Raw genomic sequence first — 23,259 nt, 5'->3', positions numbered from 1 at the left:
ATGACTCTGAATACTCTTTAGAACCCTGGACTGCATTGCAGGGTTGTTGTAAATCACCATTTCAGCCTCAGGCCAGATCTACACCGAGCAGGAAATGACACTTTGAAGGCGGTTTGAAAATGGTATATGGAGCATGTCCTGGGCCCCATCAGTTGTCAATACCATTTTAAATGGTTACAAAGCAGTAGTGTAAGGGAACAATTCTATGCTCCCTAGACAGTGTCTGGGGGGCCACAGGAGACTGATGATTCCAGGATCATGGAAGGCAGCGCTCTGACCTCAGATCTGGAATCAATCCTCTGCCCCCCCCTCCTTCCTCCTTGCAGCCAACACAGAAAGAACCATGATTGATGCCTCTCCGAGGTCAGGAACTCCCCCAGTGGGCGGGGCAGAGGGGAGGGGATTGGGGAGGTCAGGATGGAGGTTATCCTGAGGCTTTTCCAGCCTCCTTCCCACCCCCTCCAAAGCGTCCCAGCTAGACGGGCAAACAAGCCGATCTCATGAAAGGGCAGAGAGGGAGGAGAGGGAGGCGGAAATTACTCCCGCCATGTCTCTGGCTCTCCATGGGATACTTGTGAGCTTCTACATTCAGAGGCTTCTGACATCGAGGCTGGAACGGATAGGATGGTGTCTTAACATGACTTTGAACTGCTTAAAAAAAGGCATAGGATTGAATCCATTCAAACCGGGCAAAAAATTATTATTTTTATTATTATTATTATTAGGGATGTGCTCCGCTCCGATTAGGAGCGTAGAAGCAGTAGCGGATTGGCCTGCTCCGCCTTACCCAGAGGCGGAGTAGGAGCGGACCGCGGACCCCCTAGAAGCAAGGCGAAGAGAAGCGACCATTTTTCGGAGCTCCGAGTTCAGTCGGAGCGCTCCGGTCGCCATCTTGAAAACATTTCGCCATAGGATTGCATTGCGGCAAATAATCGCGCATAACTACGTTGTTTTTGAAGCTATCGTTCTGGAAATTCTTGTGCACAGAGAGTCGTGGATGGGGGTCATTTTGAGACCACTCTCACCTCTCTGCGTGCTGTGGTTCACGTGCAATATTTTTTTAAAAATCGGGTCAACCGCAGGGCTCAAACTGCGTTTCGGCTTTTCGCCCATAGGATTGCATTGAGGGAAAGAATCGGGGATAACTGGGGGGGGGGTTAAGCTATCGTTCTGAAAATTCTTGTGCACAGAGAGTCGTGGATGGGGGTCATTTTGAGACCACTCTCACCTCTCTGCGTGCTGTGGTTCACGTGCAATATTTTTTTAAAAATCGGGTCAACCGCGGGGCTCAAACTGCGTTTCGGCTTTTCGCCCATAGGATTGCATTGAGGGAAAGAATCGGGGATAACTGGGGGGGGTTTAAGCTATCGTTCTGAAAATTCTTGTGCACAGAGAGTCGTGGATGGGGGTCATTTTGAGACCACTCTCAACTTTCTGCATCGTACGGGTCGCGGGCTAGAAGTTTTTAAAAAATCGGCGGGAAAAATACCTTTTTCAAAGGGCTGAGGGGCAGAGTCAGCTCCCGGTCATGATGATCCCAAAGTTGGAGGAGGGCATAGGCAAAACAGGTAACTTGGGATTCTGGGAAACTTCTCTTTCTTCATCTGAACGGGCTTTTCCCCGTGTTTTTTAACACAGTAGCCCCACCAAATGCACAAACACAACCTGAAATCATATACTAAGCCAAGAATAAGAGATAGAAAACACAGCACTGCTCCCCACCCTAACCTTGGTGAACAACTGAATCGATGTGGTGCAAGGGGATGAGCTCCCCTAGGGCATCTCATCGTGGACGTGCCCCCACTCTCTCCTGCACTGGAAGGCCATAGAGCCTTCCAAAGAGAGTAAAACGGTGGAGCAATGCCTATCATGAGTTGAAGTGAATGGTCACTTTTCAGTGGTGGAGCAATGCCTGTTATGAGTTGAAGTGAGCGTTTTACTTCTTCTCAGAGCTGTTGGTGGCTGTCTTGAACTGGCAGCTACTTCCCCCTCCCCCGGGCACGTCCCCCTATTGCTGGTAAAAGACAGATATAGCCTTTTTTTTTAAATTCTTCTTGCTGTTTATTGAGCAACACTGCTGCTTTTAATTCCACCCCTCCTTTGTTTATTGATTGATTTATTCCATTTTATATGCATTACTGGCTTATCCTTGGCTCCCTTCCTTATGCCCCCAGAAATGCCAGCTGCATGCCTGCCTGCCTTCCCTCCCTCCTCCCCTGCCCACCTCGCAGGGATGTTGTGTGTGGGGTGCCCGATTTTCAAAAATTCGCCAAAAATCAGGGGATGATGGGATTGCCTTGAAACTTGGCGTGTGTGTGTATACGCCCATGAGGTGTCATGGTGCCAAACGTGAGGTTTCTAACTTCAACGGAAAAAAAGTTGTTTACTTTTTTAGCTTTCAATGCAACCCTATGGGGGGGCAAAAACGGAGCTCCGGATCCGGATCCGGAGCTCCGAGCGGAGCGGAGCGGAAGTGGGCGGAGCGGGGGCGGGGCGGAGCGACCCGCTCCGAAAAATGGCGGATCTGCAAGTGAAGCGGAGCGGGGGGTCCGTGCACACCCCTAATTATTATTCCACCTTTCTTCCTCTTGCAAAGAACCCAAGGCAGCTCACATAGTCCTCCTCCTCCTCTCCATTTTATCCTCACAACAACCCTGTGAGGTAGGTCAGGTTGAGAGTCAGGGACTGGCCCAAACTTAGCCTGTGAGTTTCATGCCTGAGTGGGGAAACCAGATCTCCTGAGTCCCAGCCCAACACTCTAGCCGCTACACCACACTGCCTCAATGCCTTCGGAAGTGGTTTAAGCTGGTTCAGAATGCCAATCAAGTAAATATAGGTCTGCGCAGGGACTCCTGCAGATATTAACACCATCACCTTAGCAGTGCTGAAGAAATGATCACCAATTACTGTCGCAAAGGGTTGCTGTGCTTGTGATGTTGGGGACTGCGTTGAATAATCAATGCAGCACCACTGCACAGGCACCACGGGGCAAAGAAGGCATCTAGACAGCCCCCTAGTTTCCTTCTAGGGCACCTATTGATTTAGACTTTTCCCCCTCTCCCTTATATTCATCTATCATCTATCGCACCAAGGTCAATTCTTTTGGTTACATTTCCTTCAACGTAGAGTTCCCTGAAATTCTTATAGAAGGATGAAAATTGCAGTATTAAGCCATTAGACCAAACATTCCAATTAATCATGTCAGATATATCTTATAATAGAGGCGAGGAATAATCAAAACAATACATTTAGGCAGAAAACCCATTGATCTCTCACAACAAGTGCTTTAAACCTTCCTTTCTATTGCAACTCAAAGGATCCATGGCTAGGATTATGGCTCATGGGTCAGTGGGGGGTGAGGGTGGGGTGGGGTAGAAGGCCCCCTTCACCCCCCTGTGGTTGCCCATGGTGGTCACTGCCTATATCAAAATCCCATCCAGTCCAGAGCCGGATTCTCCACAATGCCGGAGTTCTAGCAGCCGTGGTGACGCAGGATTCCAACCCCGAGAGACCGTTGGTGTCTTGAGAGAGTGTGGAGGATTAGTGTGGGAGTGTGGCGGATTGGCGTGGGAGTGTGGCTGTTTAGTGTTTCTAGTGCTACCAGCATTTATTGTTCATTTTTCTTTGTAATTTTAAAGTTAAAGTTTAATATTTGGATAGGTTATTAGTTGCGAACTTAGTTGTTAATAGTTTAGCCTTCCCTTCCCTCCCCTCCCTTCCCCCCATCCCAGAGAGCCGACCCCCTTCCCCCTCCCCACACCGTCTTCCACCCACCGCTGCTCACGATGAGCATCATCAACCCAACGTGGCGCAAGGTAAGAAGGGTCCCATCTTGGTGGTTTAAATTTTTTATTTTTTCCCAACAGCATCTAAGCAAACATCCCACATGGTACATACAAACAAGGGTATACATATAACCACTACAATTACACTCAAAACACTTAAGGGTGAGGTTAAAGTATATTTTTCTTTTGCCCTCTTCATGCCAAAAATGCTGATTAATTTCTTCATCACCCTTTATATATCCAATTCAACTTTTCTTATGATCTTATAATTTATTAAAATCTCCTACATTGGATTCACAGAGTTATGCTTCTTTCCTCCCTTTCCCCACATCGCTGTAAGTTTTCCATCTCTGCAAGTTCCAACATCTTCAACATCAATGCATTCATTTTTGGTGTTATTTCATTTTTCCAGTTCTGTGCGAATAGCAATCTTACTGCCGTCACCCTATACGAAAACAACATTCCCCCCTTCTCTTTTATTTGTTTGTCCATTACTGCAAGTAAGAAAGCTTCTGGTTTCATTTCTTTAATGTTTTTTGGATTAAGGAGGGATTTGAGTCCAAAAGGTCTTGGCTTTTTTACAAGTCCACCAAAGACGATAAAAGGTTCCTTCTTCTTTTTTACATTTCCAACGTTTACTTGAAGCCCCTTTAAACATTTTAGCTAATTTTACAGGTGACATATACGATCTGTACATCATCTTATAAAAATTCTCTTTAAGATTTGCACATTGTGTAAATTTTAAACCCTTTCCCCACATATTTTCCCATTCTTCCATTAAGATATTATGCCCAATATTTTGTGCCCGTTTTGTCATACAGTCTTTTACTTGTTCATCTTCTGTCTCACATCTTAACAACAATTTAGGGTCCCATCTTGGGAAGTGTCAGCTGGTGGCTCTGGAGAGAGAGGGCCAGCGGGGAATCGGGGGCTTTGCTTCTCCCACAGGCACTGGAGGAGATTTCATGGGTTAGGGGGTTCTGCCACAAGCGAAGACAAAATTGGGGCAGCTTTGCAGGGGGGAAGGCAGGGCACGTCCTGGGGCAGGAGGGAAGAGCCCTATTTCGATGACACCTCTTTCATGCCAGAAGTTAATCGCATGCCCCTGGCCGCAGCTCTTTTGCCATCGCTCATATAAAATCACCAAACTTATCTTCGTTTTCTGCAGGAGAGAACGAAGAAATGTACTAAAAGGTGGGCTGTCAACTTATTAAAGATGACACCATTGAGTTGGGATATTTCCTTTCCCCCACAGCTGTACTAGGGACTCCACCGCCTTTATTTCAGAGGTGTTTCACTAGACAGGAGTTATGGGATGCCCACTAATGAAATTAATCTGGGCTACAGAATAAATAGAAGAAGACTCCACACATGTAGCTAGGTCATAATGAACGATTCTTCAATTCAAAAGAGTAAATCGAGCAAGGCCTGCCTTATCTTTCATTCTGGCACCTGCAGATGGAGATGTCCCAAACAGGGGTGGCCTCAATTCATTACGGTTTGGCCCCCTTTTGTGGTCGACTGAAGTCTTGTCAAGTTAGAATTCCAGTGTGCATAATTCTGGACTGCCTTTTTCAAACCACTTTTTCTTTTTGTGGGGATTTGCACCAAATCACACTTGCACAAATAGGCATCACTAATGCACTTTATTGGATCTATGCTAACGGGCATTAGTGTAAATGGGATGGAATTCTTGGACTTCCTTAAAAAAAGTATTGATTTTTTCAATGAGTGGATGATGGAACGAAAGACACCTGACAACATGCAAAACACAGGCAGAAAGACTGAACGAAATGCGTACACCCTGGGCCCAGCAAGTGCAGCCTGAATTACAGGAGTCAGAAGCGCTGCCAAGCCCTCTGTGGTCCACTGGAAACAGGCCAGTCTCCCCCAGGTAGACCACGCTCTGCCTCCCCCCCTGTCTTTTCTCAATGCCACAAGTGGGCTGACTTGCGTGATCCACGCTCTTTTCTTTTTTAAAAATGGAATTCCACTTTCACAGAAGTGTGTTTTACACAGATAAAGCTGAAGGCATCTGCCTGATCTCTGAAGCGCTACCCTAATCTGTTAGGCAATGCTGAGTGTGTTGTCTCCCTTCTGCCCGCCCTGGATCTCCCCTAAAACGTCGACACGTTCTCAGTCATCCTGGATTGGATCCGCCAGTTGTTGACCTGTTGTCCATCTTTCTCTTGCAGGACCTGGGTGTGACCAGCTACCCAGCAAGGCGGCTGCTGTGGGATTTCATGGAGGCGCAAGAACATCAGTTGCGTGTAAGTCTCCCAAAGCGCTGAACTTTCCTGTAGAGGTGGGAGGAAAAGTCAGGTAGGAAGTCCCAATTCCCAGACCTAGGAAGATGCCCTTACCTTACATGCAACAGGCCATAAAAACAACTAGTCGGTAGGTACATATTCAAAATGAATCTCAGCGGCCCCCCTCAGGAATGGGACCTTCGATGCCTGGAGGAGCCAGGGGAGCAGCTCCAGCCCATTAACTGAACCCATGTCCATAGGTGAGATTCCCTTTTCAGTGCATTTACAAACTTATCCCACGACTGAAAATTCCAAATGTGGACAGGTATAATCTAATGTTTCTGTATCTTTAATAGGTGCATCCCATAGTTGTGGGATAAGTTTGTAAATGCGCCGAAAAGGGAATTTCACCAATGTATGGTAGCAAACATGTATTACCCCCAGCGCAACAGATGAAGGATAAATGAGGTATGAGGAGGAAAGCCTAACACAGAATTTAGGAAAGGCCTACGTTTCCCCACCCCCAACATCTGCAAAGAGCAACTGAGTATTCATTGACAAAAAACATCAGTTTCAAAGTTCAACAGCTTGGGAGACAGAGTGTGCGCCTCCTTAAGCACTACACACACACACACACACACAAAAGCACACACTTTTGAGAAAACACAGGCAAAAGCTGCAGCAGGAGAACACAGCTAGGGTGACCATATGGAAAGGAGGACAGGGCTCCTGCATCTTTAATAGTTGTATTGAAAAGGAAATTTCAGCACATGTCGTTTGTATGCCTGCAGCCACTGCTGGAATTCCCTCTTCATCACAACAGTTACAGCTGCAGGAGCGCTGTCCTCCTTTGTGTCTGGTCACTCTAGTATAGCGCCTGCAGCTTTAACTGTTGTGATGAAGAGGGAATTCCACCAGTGGCTGCATGCATACACAGGGCATGTGCTGAAATTCCCTTTTCTATGGAACTGTTAAAGGTACAGGAGCCCTGTCCTCCTTTCCATATGGTCACCCTAACACAGCGTTCAGAGTGGGAATTTGACTTGCCTTCTTGTGCGATTGCAAATCACACAACGTCTATCGGCGTTTTCTCCACTCACACCCCCTTTTTTGCTTGTCTTTGTGTTTCAGTGTTTGCAAATTGTAAGTGCTAATTGTTTTAGCATCTTAGTTCTCCAAAATCATGTTTCCAGTTTCCTTTTCTTTGCATTTGGACGTATACGTTGCCTAGCCATGGTGAAGAAGTACTATTTGGTTAACTTTAAGATGACACCTTGGTTTGTTGCTTTTTATTAAATTGTATAAAGAAACAGTTTTCTAAGTGTCCACCCCCCACCTCTGCTTCTCGGGCGTGAAAAACGTCCGTAAGAAACTGTTAAAGGTACAGGAGCCCTGTCCTCCTTTTATATAGTCACCCTAGCCATATGGAACGGAGGACAGCGCTCCTGTATCTTTAACAGTTGCATAGAAAAGGGAATTTCAGCAGGTGTCATTTGTTTATATGTAGAACCTGGTGAAATTCCCTCTTTATCACAACAGTTAAAGCTGCAGGAGCTATACTACAGTGACCACATTTAAAAGAGGGCAGGGCTCTGGTCATCCTTTACAAAAAGTCATGAAATTCAAAAAACAAAAACCTACGGTTTATGAAACAACGTTAAGTACGTACATTTTTCCATCAAGCACCAAAACGCGGGGAAATTGGGAGTTAAGGCTCACCAACCTTAACGCCACATCCTCCATAAGGAGGCAGAAAGTCCCAGTGAAATTCTCATTCTGCCAAAGCAGATAAACCATGAGGACAGGATGGAGATTAGGATATGCAGAGGTGACTGTGGCGTTGTGGAAAACTGATGACGAACAGCTTAGAGCCGCCTACTTCTTTTTTTGTTTAGAGCAGCTCTTCCCCAACCCGGTGCCCTCCAAAGGTGTTGGACTGCAAGGACGGAGCAGGTAAGAACCCCCCTCCCGCCTGGGCCCTCACCTGGACCCGCTGCCGCTGCTGTGCGAACTGCGGCACTAGCTCTGGGCAAGCCCCCACCCCAGCCCACCCCACTTACCTGCTCCGTCGTCGCTGGGCCCGGGCTTGGATCGAGCGCCCTGGTCCGCCCGGAAGCAAGTCCGCACCTGCAGCCTTGCTTCTGGGTGGACTCGGGGGCTCGATTCAAGCACAGGCCAGGCCTTGACGGAGAAGGAAAGTGGTGGGGTGCGGGGGGGGCTTGCCTGGAGCTGCGACCCCAACAGTTCGTGCAGTGGCGGCTCCAGGTAAGGGGCCAGGCAGGAGGGGGGTTGCCTGGAGCTGCCACACTTTGTGCAGTGGTGGCGGCAGGTCCAGGTAAGGGGCCAGGTGGGTAAGGGGGGTTCTTATCTGCTCTGTCGTCGCCTGGCCCAGGCTTGAAGAGAGCCCCTGGGTCCACCCAGAAGCAAGGCTGCAGGTGTGGCCTTGCTTCCGGGTGCACCAGGGCGCTCGGTTCAAGCCCGGGCCCAGCGACAACAGAGCAGGTAAGTGGGGTGGGGTGGGGTGGGCTTGCCTGGAGCCGCCGCCCTACGTTCCCCATCCTGCTGTCCCAGCATTCCTGACCATAGGACATACTGACTTGCAATGATGGATCGTCGTAGTCCAACACCTTTGGAGGGCACCAGGTTGGGGAAGGGCTGCTCTAAACAAAAAAAGAGGTAGGTGGCTCTAAGTTGTTCGTCATCAGTTTTCCACAACCCCACAGTCACAACCCCACTGACCTGTCACTTTTTGTTTGATTGGAGGTACCCCTCCTATTACTACTTGTGTGCTATCTATTGATGTGTTTGTATGTAAATGAGTTTCTTTATAGTACTCTGTGTATAATATTGTGTTTTAAGGGTTTTTGGTCTTTGTAAACCACCCACAGAGCCTAGGCTATTGGGGCAGTACAGAAATGGAATGAGAGAATGGGTGAATCAGTGAATATCAAGGGAGGGCCAAGTTCACCTCCTCACTCAGGGGAGAACCGAACTGGGCGACCACAGGCCAGGCTAAGCTAGCTGACTTGGTTAGGCTCTCTCAGCATGACCTACATCACACAGTTGTAAGATATTCACACTTTTAAGGATGAATTGTGGCGGGGAACAGAACCATGGAAGCCCTATTGATCCTCTTCAAGAAAATGTGGGATATCGGTAAATAAATGTCTGCGGTTTTGTCATTCTTTCTGAAGCAGTATGCAGGTTAAATTCATTGTGGATTTCTTTGCCAGGTACTCTTCTCCCTTTCCCTCAGACACTGACATGGTTTGTGTTTTTTTCCTTCACAGAATCCCCATCAGAATCGCCTCACCACAGCAGCAGGCAAGGTTAGTGCCTCTTCCGTCTTCCGTGTTTTGCTGCCAAAGGCTGTTAATGGGAGGACGGCATGGGTTGCGGTTTAAACTTCCTTGGGGACCAGTAAGAATGGAAAGAGAGAACTCCAGGGCTCTTCTTCCAAAGCCTTTTGTGGGGGTGATCAGGTTTCTTTGTGGGATTGAGAGCATTGCAACATGAGGCTTTTCTTGTGCGCTCTCGATGGGTTACTCAGTTGGTGGTCAAGCCCTTTGGGGACTGGACATGTTGGTGGTCACACCCTCTTGGGCCAGCCATTTGTCCTCCTCTTTGGTTTCCAAAATATGGCCCCCCTATTATTAAGTGACCCCAAAGTTCAACTCCTCACTCAGGGGAGAATGTAACTGGGGGATCATGGGCGAGACGAAACTACTTCACAGGTTTAGGCTCAATGAGCAGACCCTACCCCACAGTTGTAACTTACTCACACATTTTAAAGGTAAAATGGGCTGAGGAGAGGAAAGAAAACTGTGTAAGCTCTATTAAACTCCTTCAAGACAACTTTGCCTATAATAAATAAATACCACCTGACACATTTGTCACAGTTATCATCAGACCTTGCCAGTGTTTGTTTATTTTTGCTTCACAGAACGCACGCCTGGCCAAAGGCCAGCCAACCCCTGTGGTAGTCAAAGTAAGTGTGGCGTCTCCCTGTTCCATGTCTTGCTGCCCTGTGGGGATAGTGGGAAGACAGCAGGATGCACCCAGTTTATACATTTATATAGTTACGGCTTTACAAATTCTAAATTTAACAGAAGGGTATGGTTCAACGAGCTTTGTCTCCTCCTCCCCATTGATATCAGGTTTCACTGGAACCATAAACGTTGCCTCCTTCCTCTTTCTCATTTGGGGGCTCCGTTCCACTGCTGATCTCTTTGGAAGATCTGGGTCAGTCACTACCTCTCAGCCTAACCTTCCTCACAGGATTGATGTGGGGGTAATGGGGAGGAAAGGCAGAATATCAATGTCATTATATATGTGTGTGTATATATATGTCTGTGTGTGTGTATACACCAGAAAAGCAGAACGACATCAAGAATGTGTGGTAGGTGCAACTTGCGCTCAATCTCAGTAGGTTCACCCTGAGGTTTGGCAGCGCTGGTGGCCCTCAGGGCTGTTGTTCCCTAACCTTGACGTACAAACAAAGGGTGGGTTGAGAAGAAGACACTAAGTAAGTCTTCTTCAGGTCTAACGTTCCTGATGGAGGGTGGAGCAAGGAGCCAGGGAAGGAACAAGGAACGAGGCCATGAATGTGGCCTCTGTTGTGCCAAGAGCATCCAAGAGATGCTTCCTTTTCCTCGGGGGCATTTCCCAACATGTGCAGCTGAATGAAAAGTGAATTCAGCGTAGATTTCATAAAAGTTTGATCTTCTGCCTCCCCTTCAGACACCCTTTTATGGCTCTTTTTGTTTCACAGAAACATGTGGTTTCGAGGTGGCAAAGTCTGCTCGCGGCTGTGGGAAGAGAGGTCAGTGGCCGTTCTGTGTTGTCTGTTTTGCTGCCCGGTGGTGTTATTGGGAGGAGATGGTGAGCTGGGATTTAGATGTCCCTGGGCCCCTGAAAGGATATTGTTGGAAATTCGCAGCGTGTTACGCCTTGCGCTCTTCTTTCATTTTTGTGGCGTATTGGTGAGATTAATACAGTAAGTGGCTGGATGAGGGTGAACAAGCTGAGGTTGAACCCAGGGGAGATGGAGGTGCTGTTGACTGTTGTCTCATCCTTCCCATTGATCTGTTGACTGAGTGATCTGTTGACTGAATTTTTCCAGGAAACATCTGTACCGAGCAGTGCCTGGGAAGAGGCAGTCGCAGAGGCGTTGAAAGCCCTGGACGTAAGTCTCCTACAGATCTGACATTGCTGGTGGACGGCGGAGGGAGGGAGTCAGCGAAGGAGCAAGACCATGGTTGGGGACATTCTAGTGTAGGTTGTTACGGGTGCCTGACTGGGTCCAGGAGTCCAGAGGACTCTCCACTGCCTCTCCACCCACTGGGCCCAGCGTCTTTGGGGGCAACCAGGAGCTCACGCAGTGGCATGAGCAGGGGCGGGATTGGTGGTGGCGTGGCAGCTGACTAAGGCAGAGGCGGGCAAGTCTCTCCAGTCATATTCTAGCGCCAGCAGCATCCAAGAGATCCTCCCCCCCCCCCACGAGGGACTTTTCCTGAAGATCTACATCAAAATGGGTGGTGAATTCACGGTGGATGTCCGAAATCCCTTTGGATTTAATTATTTCTCTTTTTTGCTTCACAGACTCGCTGGGCTTCCTTAGGAGAGGCTTGGGCCACGGAGGTGACTAGGGAGGTCAGTGGCTCTTCTCTTCTGTCTGTTTTGCTAAAGACAGGAGACAATATATTAATTTCTTATTCATTATGCAGAGTTTTATACTGCTTTCTAATAAAACGATCAAAGTACTTAACATAATAATAGATTTAGAGTAAACTATAATAAAATATTTATTTATTTATTGCATTTTATACTGCCCAATATTTGAAGCTCTCTGGATGGTTTAGAAAAATTAAAACCAAAAAAAGCATTCAAAATATAAAACAAACAATATAAAAGCATAGTATAAAATAAAATATAAAAACACAACCAGAGAAAACTGAGCAGCAATGCAGAAATTAATACAGATCTAAAATATAAATTCATAACAGCAAAGTTAAAATTAAGTTAATAGGCTGTTAAAATGCTGAGAGAATAAAAAGGTCTTCACCTGGTGTCTAAAAGAGTACAGTGTAGGTGCCAGGCGAACCTCTTTAGGGAGCTCATTCCTCAGCCGGGGAGCCACAGCACAGAAGGCCCTGCTCCTCCTGGTAGCCACCTGCCTCACTTCCTTTGGCAGGGGCTCACGGAGAAGGACCCCTGAGGATGATCTTAGTGTTGTGGCAGGTACATCTGGGAGGAGGCGTTCCTTCAGACAGCTTGGACCCAATCTGTTAAGGGCTATGAACGTTAATACCAGCACTTTGAACCGGGCCCGGACCTAGCAGCTGGAAAAGGACTGGCGTGATGTGGTCTCGTTGGCCAGTCCCTGTTAGCAAAGCTGCTGCCCCGTTTTAAACCAGCTGAAGTTTCTGGACACTTTTCCAAGGCAGCCCCATGTATAACACAGATCAGAGGTTATCAGAGCATGGATAACTGTAGCAAGACTATCTCTGTCGAGATGAGGACGCAGTTGGTATATCAGCCTAAGCTGATAAAAGATGCTCCTTGCCACTGAGTTCACCTGTGCCTCAAGTGATAGTTTTGGATCCAAGAGCACCCCCAAACTAGGAACCCAATCCATTAGGGGGGAGTGCAACCCCCTCCAGAACAGAGTGAACACCACCTAGCCGAACAGGCGAACCACCTGCTAACAGTACCTCTGTCTTGTCTGGATTGAGTCTCAGTTTCTTGGCCCTCCTCCAGTCCATTACTGTTGTCAGGCACTGATTCAGAACAGCCACTTCCACCACCTTCTGGAATTGGCCCTCCAAGTAGGAGCAGAGCCACTGCAACACAGTGCCTCCAACTCCCAAGCCAGGCAACCTTTCCAGAAGGATACCAAGGTCGATGGTATCAAAGGCCCCTGAAAGGTCCAAGAGAATCAACAGGGTCGCACTCCCCCTGTCCCTCTCCCGGCAAAGGTCATCCCACAGGGTGACCAAGGCAGTTTCCGTTCCAAAATCATAACTGAACAATCAACCTCTAACTGCCTGTGGTTATTTATTTATTTATTTATTTATTTAAAACAATTATACCCCGCCCTATATCATTAATATCTCAGAGCAGCGTACAGATAAAAACATACAGTATAAAAACAATAAATATGCACAGTTAAAAACAAATTAAACCATGGTTTAGACTTTGACTGCATTCTGACGTCACAATAACCCACCATGGGTTATTTAAGAGAGTGGATTGATTAACCCTTCGTGGGTTATCTTGTCATCTGTCAGGAGCTTTTTTAGCCCACGATGGCTTATTTGGCCCAAATAATACAACATCAGTTATCGTGTCATGGGGTGGTCACAGTGGGCTACCTTGGGTCGCACTCCGGGTTGTCTGGGAAGAGCGGCCAAAACCGCTCCCACCACTCTCCTCCAGCCGGCAGATCTCTGTTTCCAGGACCCTGTCCCCTCCCCCGACGTTGGCCCTGTGCAACCCCCCCCAGGTGTCAAACACCATCTTGGTGGGGAGGCAGCAGCTGCCTGGGGCTGCGATTCGCCCGGTGTGCATCCCTGCCAGTGGATGCTGCGCCTGAAGTTTTGTCCCGCTCCTGCAAGCGTCCCTGGAGTTATAGACGCCCCCCTTTTTGTGATTTCACTTGCGTGGCTTTGTCAGCATGCAGGATGTTCAATGGGCCTGCTGGGCATCTCTCCTCGGGGAGACGGACTAGGAAGCTGGATTCCCATCCTGCAACCTTCCAAGGGTTTCTTTCAGTGCTCCTCTTCACAATCTTCCTCCGCCCTTCTCTGCCCGCTCCTCCACGTTCTCCGCTATTTTGGAGGCCAAGGCTGCCCCTCCTGCTCATCTCATGCTCTCCACCTTCGCAGTCCAGCCCTGCTTGATTTCAACCAGCTAGCCTGGGCAGGGAGCCAGGCAGCCTCTCTCCCCCTCTCTCAGGCTCCTCACAGCCAGCACAGATAAGACGTATCGAACCCAGCAAGGTGACAGAGTTGGCGCTCTCCTGAACATCAGGGAAGCATCATGTGATGCAGCCTTCGCCAGGCGGCTGGGGCACGGATTCGGACATCACCAGAACCCAACATGGGTTATTTAAGAGAGGGGGTTAAATAATAATAATCATATTAATAATAATTTAATAATATATTTATTTCTTACCCACCCCTCCATTTTGATCGAGGCAGGGAACAACAATAAACGATAAAATACATAATACTCAATTAAAACATAATTTACATTCTTAAAAACATCCTAAAAAACATCGTGCAAACGTTTTAGAAATATCTTAAAATTCCATTCGATAATAATAATAATTCACTGAATTGTTCCAGGAAACATCTGTGCCGTGGAATGCCTGGGCCCAGGCAGTGAATGCAGCCCTCCTAACTTTGGAAGTAAGTCTTCTCCAGAGCGAACATGGCTGGTGGATGGTGGAGGGCGGGAGTCAGCGAAGGAGCAAGGCCATGAATGGGGCATGGTAGCATAGGATGTTCTACTTCTGGGGGTGCAACCAGGATCACTGTCTGACAATGTGGGATGAGGGGAATATGTACTCCGGCGTAAGCTGCCTGATATCTGGGTGCTTCCTCCCCTCTCCCTGGTCAAAATGGTTCAGAAAGAAGCTGAGGTAATCCTGGGGTAAATAATAGATTCATAAAAATAGCTTGATGAATGTGTTGGCCAATCAGAATTCCCTGACTTTCCCAAGGGCAGCCCCTCAGGGCAGCCCTCAAGCCAAAGGAACGTCAACGTAGTGGAGCTTGAGTGGTGAAAGGGGGAAGTTTTCAATTACGCTATAGCCCAAAATAGAGTTTATGTACTGGTATTTTCACAGGAGTCAGAAACATCATCCGCAACTTCACCTTCTCCTCCACCTCCTGCAACAGCATCTGCTACACCTCCTACAACAACAACAGGGCAACCATCTTCACAGGTAAGATCACCTTCTCCGCCCTCTCCTTTTCCTCCTCCATCATCCACAGCATCTTGAAATGAGAGGCAACAGTGGTTCTGCAGTCAACCCATTGACTCCATTTTGACTGGGAAGCAGGGCCATTCCACCAGCCCTGCTGAAAGACCGGTCCTTCCCTGCACAGTAGAAAGGGAGGTACAAAGATGGGAAATAGCATGTAGGGATAGTCCAAGGGAATGCAGACCACCCGCCTGATGGCATTCTTTCCTTCTATTTAGGCCGAAGGGAACCTCCCCCCAAGCAGAAAGCGGGCATGGAGGAAGAGGAATGCAGCTCCATTGGAGCCGTCAGAGGAAGAGGTAAGTCAATGCATTACACTGCACTCTCTGCTCACAGAGCTATTTGGCTCTTTAAAAACTCACCACATGAGTTGGTGGAAGCCCCTGAGGATGACCCTGGGACCCCAGTAGAACTGGCTGCCATTTCAGGGGATGGGGGAGGGAAACTCACAGTGTGGTGTCCTTCTGCGAGAGCTTGTGTTGGTCACTGCCTGTAGAGCCACTGCGACAAAGTGCGTCAAGGGGTTTTGAAGGGACAAGATGCAATGCTGCTGCCCTTTTCAGCAGCCACCCAGCTTCTCCCACAAAATTGAAAAACACATGGAGGCTGAAATTGTGTTGTCCCTTGGGAAGGGGGATTGTTGGCCCCTCAGCCTCCTCTCCCATGGGGGTCCCTAAGAGTCAGAAAACCACGGAGGCCCTCATCAGCCATTACAAACGTCTCTCTCTCTCTCTCACTCACTTTCAGATTAGGAAGCCAAAAAATGAAGGGCCCGAAAGGAAAAGGTTTGGAATTTTCTTTTGCTTCGATGTTTCAGAAATGCTGGTGGGAAATGTGACATTGGGGATGGGGTTTTGTGGTGTGGCACCATGCCCTGGTCATGCATAGAGATGAGTAGGAACTAGGGCTGTGCTCCACTCCGATTCGGATCGTGAATCCGGGGCATAGCGACCCGATCCGTCTTCACCAAAGGCGGATTCGAATCGGGTCAGGGGGAGCTGTGGATGGAGGTGAAACGGTTCACCTCCATCTGGAGCTCCAAACGCAGGTAAGTAAGGGGGAGGGGGGCTCACCTGGCAGCGGCACCGCTGCCACACCCCATAGAAACCACTTGGACTCATTCCTCTAATGTCTCTGTTTTTGCAGGATGAGAATGGAAAGATACTGGTTCTGGTAGTGCTCCTGCCCCCTTTTCCTTCCTTCCTCCCTTTCCCCCCCCCTCTCTCTCTCTCTCTCTTTCTCTCTCTCTCTCTCTCTCTCTCATTTTTCTTTCCTTCTTTTTCATCTCTCTCTTTCTCCTTCCCTTTTTCCTTTTTTTCCCTTTTTTAATGAAAAACATTTACAACCTATACAGCATGCATCGCCTGGGAGGGCTGAACCTACCAGAGCCCGGGGTCAGTGGGCACTCGTGTCCTCCCTGCTGCCGCGGCGATCACCCACTCGCAAGCGTGATCGTCCACTCCCTGATGTGGTCCAGGATACTCTGGTCCCTGGAGGGGTCCTCATGTGTTCCACGGGCACCACGCAGATGCCTGCTTCGGCTTTTGGGAGATGCAGTCGGCTGTGGGGCGCCTGCAGAACACACGAGAACTCCTCCAGGAACTGGAGTGTTCTGGACCACGTCAGGGAGTGGGCGATCACGCTTGTGAGTGGGCGGTGGCAGTGGCAGCAGGGAGGACGTGAGTGCCCACTGACCCTGGGCTCTGATAGGCTCAGCTCTCCCAGGCAATGCATGCTGGGAGTTTTATTTATTTATTTTATTTATTTATTTCATTTATTACATTCATATCCTGCCCCATAGCCGAAGCTCTCTGGGCGATATATTATTATTTATTTATTTATTTATTTATTTATATAGCACCATCAATGTACATGGTGCTGTACAGAGTACAAAATATCTGTACAGATATACAAAAGTCGTAGGCTGTTTCTTCTTTACAGCCTAGAGCTGTGCATTAAAAAGGTGGTTTTCCATCATAAAATGGCAGATCCCTTACGAAATGACCATCGTAATTTGGATTTCAAATTCTGAGGCCCGAGGCTTGCACAGACCTAGTTGTAACTAGGACAGTGTCTCTTTTAAAATTCGGAGGTTTTGCCTCACATTTGTCAAGGCAGAAATTAAACTGAACCAAAGTACACTCCTCTCCCTTTAGTTTCTACTATCAGCATATAGACAAACCGAAAATGAAGATACAAAAAATCAATTGATATCTTGTGTATACTGAACTAGTTTCCAGATACATTGGTCTTAACCCACAAGGTCCTTTGTATTGACAAGTTCAGCCTCTCCCTGGCCTTGGAATGTCACCTTCAATGGTGCAGGGTAACTGCCCGTTCTCCCGGCTCGCTCAATGGGTGTCACTGGATGTTCTAGCTCTGAAGTTACTTCATCAGGAGAGACGCCGAAAGCAGTGGCATGATCTGAAGCAGGGATTGTGGTCCTTTCAGTCTGTCCGGAATAACTGGCATTATTCATGTTTGCCCAGTTAAGGTTCAGCAGCCTTATCCAGTCCTGGCCCATTAGACTAGGTCCTTTCCCTTTCCCTGCAACTAAGGGCAATTGTAAGGTCTCATTCGCATATATCACCTCTATTTATTGATTTATTTATTACATTTGTATACTGCCCCACACCCGAAGCTGTCTGGGCGGTTCACAAAAGTTATAAACAGTAAACACTTAAAAAGGATACAAAATTTGAAAATCATCAGAAACATAAAAACAGCAGTATAAAAACAACAGTATCTATTCAACATGGATACTGCCTCTCACTGGGGCATATTCACCAGTACATGTGTGTATCAACATTTTCTCTAGCCATGTCATACGTGGTGTACACCACATCTGTGCTCTCAGCATTCTCTCCTGCACCTGTAATGTGGTGTATCTGCTTGCTGTTGTGAGCTTCCTGGTCCTTTTTCTGTGTCCTTCTTGTACGAAACATTTTAGCGAAATGGCCTCGATTTAGGCACAACCAGCACTCACTATTCCTGTGGGGGCATGGGTGACCATCAGGTTTCCCTCCACATCGAAAACAGGGACTTCGGCTACCTTTGTGGATTCTGTCTTCCCCGGAGAGCCCTTTTCAGCCAACTTAGGCACAGTAGCAGAGACTATCTGAGCATCTCTGGGGTTGTAGAGACCCTCTGCAAATCGGAAGCCTTCTGAGTTGCCACCTCCACGGCTTGCACAATCTCCAGGGCTTTCTTGAAGTCTAAATTGGATTCTGCCAATAAAGGCCTCTGCATCCTGTCCTCATTGATGCCACAGACAGGGCATTCAAGGTATCTCCAAACTCATAATGCTCTGACAGGCGACACAGGTCTGCCACATAGTCTGCCACAGACATCCCAGGGGAGCGTGAGGGACTGTTAAACTGAAATCGCTGCACAATCTCTCTTTTTGTAATCATTTTTTATTATTATTTCATAAACACATGTAGCCTAAAAGTATTACATAAAGCTATAAAAAAGGGAGAAGAAAAGGGGGAGAGAGAAAGGAAAGGAAAACACACATCAAGGTTAAGGTATGTTTTCGGCTCTCTACACATCAAAAATGTGAATTATATGCTCTCTTTGTTCAATACATTTAACATAATAATCAAATTCTTTTCTTTCTTCTAAGTTAACTAAATCTCATACATTGAATCCACAGACAATACGTTGTTTTTCTATGTCTCTTGCAGAAATCCTATCAGTGGTTTCCATTCCATTCCATTTGTGAACCGCCCAGAGAGCTTCGGCTATTGGGCGGTATAAAAATAAATAAATAAATTCTGATATAAATGTGGCGGTTGATTGATCCTTCATTATCGCTGTTAGTTTTGCCGTTTCTGCCAACTCGAACATCTTCAATATGCGTTCTTGCATTGTTAGCGTTGTTTCATCTTCCCACTTCTGTGCATATAATAATCTCCCTGCCGTTGTCATATACAAAAGCAAAGTTCCCCCCTTCTCTTTCAGATGATTGTCCATTAGCCCCAATAGAAAGGCTTCTGGTTTCATTTGTATATTAGTCTTTAATATTTTCTGAATTCAAAGGTGTATTTGCATCCAGAATGCCTTAGCTTTTTTGCAGGTCCACCAAAGGTGATGGAAGGTTCCTTCTTCCCCACATCTCCAACATTTACCCTTATACATTTTGGCCAACTTCTTAGGTAACGTACTGCATGCCATCAATACATCTTCTTATAAAGATTCTCTTTAACTCTTGAACATAATGTAAATTTCAAACCCTTTCCCCACATATTCTCCCACTGTTCCACTGAAATGTTATATCCAAAATGTTAAGCCCATCTTATCATACCATCTTTTACCTGCTCATCCTCTGTTTCATACCTTAATCAAAGATTATATACATCTTTGAAATCACATGCTCATCTTTTGTACACAGTGCCATTTCAAACTCAGATTTCGATTGCTCAAACCCACAATTCTTTTTATCTATTTTAAACCTTTCCATAATTTGTATATACAAAAACCATTGACATATATGACCTTCTTTCAACAACTCCTCCCTTGATTTGAATTTACATTCATCTTTTAACATTTCTAATACATCATTGTATGTTAACTATGTATGCATAGATGACCATTCCCTCCTATGAATAGCCTCCTGGGCAGATACCCAAAGTGGTATTTTCTGTCCGAACCTAGGTTTATATTTATTCCATCCTCTTAGGATAGCACGTCTCACATAATGATTATTAAATTCTATGTTAACTTTAGCTTTGTCATACCACAAATAGCCATGCCATCCATATCTCAATTCATGTCCTTCCAGTTCCAACAGTCTCCTATTTTTCAACAACATCCAATCTTCCATCCACACTAAGCAGCAGGCAGAGAAATATGCCTGGAGGTCTGGTAAACCTAGTCCTCCTCTTTCTTTGGCATCCTGCAATATTTTAATTTTAACTCTTGGTTTTTTTGCTTGCCAGATAAATTTAGATACATATCTCTGCCACTGCTTAAATGATACGTCCGAGGTTACAATGGGTATTGTTTGAAACAAAAATAACATTCTAAGCAAATTCATTTAAATTGTTGCAATTCTCCCCAGAATAGACAGTTGGAGCTTTTTCCATCTTTTAAACTTCATTCCACACCTTAACATAGTTATGATGAAATAACATACGATTCATATTTGTTAGTACAATTCCCAAATATTTTACCTTCTTTTCAATTTGGAAGCCTATCTTTTCTATCAATTCTGATTGTTCTTGGGAGCTCATATTCTTTGTTAACAACTTTGTCTTTTGCTTGTTAACTTTGAAACCTGCTACTGCCCCAAACGCTTTCAATTTTCTCACCAAGATTTCAATGCCCTTTCAAGGACCTTCCAAGGTAAAAACCAAACCATCCGCAAATGCCCTCAGCTTGTATGACTCTTTTTTTCTCTTTATTCCTCTGATTCGCTCATCTTGTCTGAATATCGTGGTTCAGCAGTTCTAACTCCAAAATAAACAATAACGGGGACAGGGGACATCCCTGTCCCGTCCCCCTTTGTATTTCACAGGATTTGGTCACATTTCCATTGATAATTCCTTGCGCTTTCTGAGAGGTATCAATAGATTTCACCCATTTTATGGAGTTTACTCCAAAATCCAGGTCCTCTAGAGTTCTAAATAAAAAGGGCCAATTAAGATTATTAAGCGCTTTCTCTGCATCGAGAAAAATCAAAGCAGCCTGTTTCTCTGGGTGTTTTTCCAAATATTCCACAGCATCTATGACCGTTCTTACATTGTCTCTCAACTGCCTCTTAGGTAAGAAGCCACTTTGATCCTCATGTATGAATTCTTGTAGGACTTCCTTAACTCTTTCTGCCAAAATTGCCATAAATAGCTTATAATCATTATTTAGTAATGATATCGGCCTATAATTCTTGGTCAAGGTCAAGTCCTGTCCTTCTTTCTGTATAAGTGTTCTACAAGCCATCTTCCAAGTACCAGGTATCTCCCCACTATTCAAAATAGAGTTCATTGTAGACTGTAGTGGTTGTAGGAGATCATCCTCAAGGATCTTGTAGTATCAACCTGACAGTCCATCCGGTCCTAGGGATTTCCCCAACTAATCATTCTTTTCGCTGCCACCATCTCAGCTGTTGTTATGGGACCATTCATCATTAATAGTTCTTCCTTTTAAATTTTGGGTAATTTTTGTTTTTCAATGTATTTATCCATTAAATCTGTTGATATATCCTGTCTCTTATGTAAATTTGAATAATATTGATGAAAGACGCTTTGTATGGCCGACCGTATCATCTCTGAATTCCGCTCCATTTTCCTTTATTTTAAATATTGTTCTCTGTTCTCTTTCTTTCTTCAATTTATAAGCCAGGCATTTTCCTGGCTTGTTTGCTGATTCAAAACTTCCTTGTTTCATATAACTTAACTTTTTTCCCATATCCCATATTGTTAACATTGATAATTGTTGTGGAAGCATTTTAATTTGTTGAAGTGCACTTGTCTTTCCAGACGTTTTCCTTAATTCTTCTTCTCTTTTTTTGATCTCATTCAGAATATTTTGTCTTTTCTCTTCCCTTTTTTCCTTAAGTTGACTATTTTGTTGATCAAAATGTCCTCTCGTATAGGCCTTACTTGCGTCCCAGACCATTTGGAGATCTGTTCCTTTGTTCAGATTCATTTCAAAATACTCTTTCAATTTTCTTTTACTGATGTCCACCATATCTTTATCTTGCAGCAAAGTTTCATTTAATCTCCATCTAAATGTTTTACCTTTTCTCCTCTAGACCATAGATATAAGATTGTGATCTGAGAAAGATTTAGGTAAGATTTCTATTTTGCCCACTTTTGTGAAAAATTCCTTAGTTTTCAAGGTCATATCTATTCTTGAGAAGGACTTGTGCCTTTCTGAAAAATAGGTCTACTCCTTTGAGTTGCCATTTCTGCATCTCCACAATCTCTGATGGCCTGGGGTTGCGATGATTTGAGACAATCCCAATCAATTCCTCAAATGATTTGTCACTGGGCTGATCAGGAGCTACTAAACTTCTTTTGAGTCCATATGTCTTTGCTCCACAAAGAGTCAGTCAAAAGGCACGCTTCTGGCTATCATCATCAAGGCCATGAGCAATGAAATACTGGGAATGTCTCTCTGCATAGTGTACCCAGGCCTCCTGGTCAGGATCAAACTCCTTCATAAATCCATAAACAGCCATCTTCAGCCACACTGCTCCTCACAATGTGTGAAGAATCAAAGGAGTGATGTGTCCTGTATATCCTTGTCACCAGTGTAATAGAGGTAGCTTACACCGGTAAAAAGAAAGAATAACTGGCTTACTTCTTCGTACATTGCCATTTGGAGTCCATCTCGAAACCACGTCCAGGAAATCAGGCTTGGAGGAAGCTCAGTTCCAACTACTCTAAGACAAACACTTTTGCTACATTGCCCCTAGGTGCCAACACATAACATATATTACAGTTTCCTTTAAGGTGCAAAGACCAATCTTTGGATAGAATTCAGGAACTGAGATGGCTCAGCTACTCCCTCCTTTCCCACATTCTTTCTTGCTGCAAAGAAAATAGTGTGATTTTGCTTTGATTTGCCCATCCATTGGGGGGGGGGGGGATAGTCTCTGGAGAAGGTGTAATTCCCAGGGTCCTATATCCCCTTCCGGAGAGCACCATTTCGTAAAGTCTCTTCCAACGCCAGCAATTACAGATGAACGACACTTCTAGTCAGTACTCATGTCCTTGCAAGTTTATTCCCAAGTCCCCATAGATTAATTGGGGTTGTACCTTCTTAGTTGTGACTTCTAGGCTACAAACAGCAACCACATTTTCTTTTCTTTTCTTTCCGCTCCCAGTCTCTTCTGTTGCTTTATTGATGACACTGTTTAATTGAAGAGTGTCATTTCCAAAGGACAGCGGAGTGTTGATCAGAATCCCACCAAGTCCCTTTCCAAGGGCCAGCAGAAGGAGAGCGCAGGTTAATGTGAGGTCCAGAAGGGAAGTTGCAGCTTCTCCTTCATCCGCTCCACATCTCAGGCAGCAGCGTCATTCACAGCAGCTGAGGCCTCAGCCTTGTTCTTGCTCTCCCTGTCTCTCTCCCTGTCCTGCCCTGTCCTTTCCATTACTACTTTTCCGAACAGCACAATAGCTGAAGCAGTTGAGCCATCGAAAACAACAAAGTCCTCTATGGTGAGGAGAGAGGATTTCAGCCATCAAAGGGATGAACCGAGAATACAAACGGAGCCAACCAAATGCTCCCAACC

At 46.0% G+C, this 23,259-nt stretch overlaps 1 protein-coding gene across 1 annotated transcript in view; it reads left to right on the top strand.

Annotated features, from left to right (window-relative positions):
* Nucleotides 1-3,785: 3,785 nt before the first annotated feature.
* LOC134411227 (spatacsin-like) overlaps nt 3,786-23,259 on the top strand; it is a 42,949-nt gene continuing 23,475 nt past the window's right edge. Inside the window, exons 1-3 of the mRNA XM_063144942.1 lie at nt 3,786-3,815; nt 5,981-6,055; nt 7,166-7,177. Of these exons, the coding sequence (XP_063001012.1) occupies nt 3,786-3,815; nt 5,981-6,055; nt 7,166-7,177 (117 nt within the window). The remainder of the gene's footprint in view (nt 3,816-5,980; nt 6,056-7,165; nt 7,178-23,259) is intronic.

Source organism: Elgaria multicarinata, chromosome 19 (assembly GCF_023053635.1).
Source record: "Elgaria multicarinata webbii isolate HBS135686 ecotype San Diego chromosome 19, rElgMul1.1.pri, whole genome shotgun sequence".
NCBI classification, from domain to species: domain Eukaryota; kingdom Metazoa; phylum Chordata; class Lepidosauria; order Squamata; family Anguidae; genus Elgaria; species Elgaria multicarinata.
Note: the sequence above shows the minus strand (reverse complement) of the source record. Positions and strands in the feature narration are given on the sequence as shown.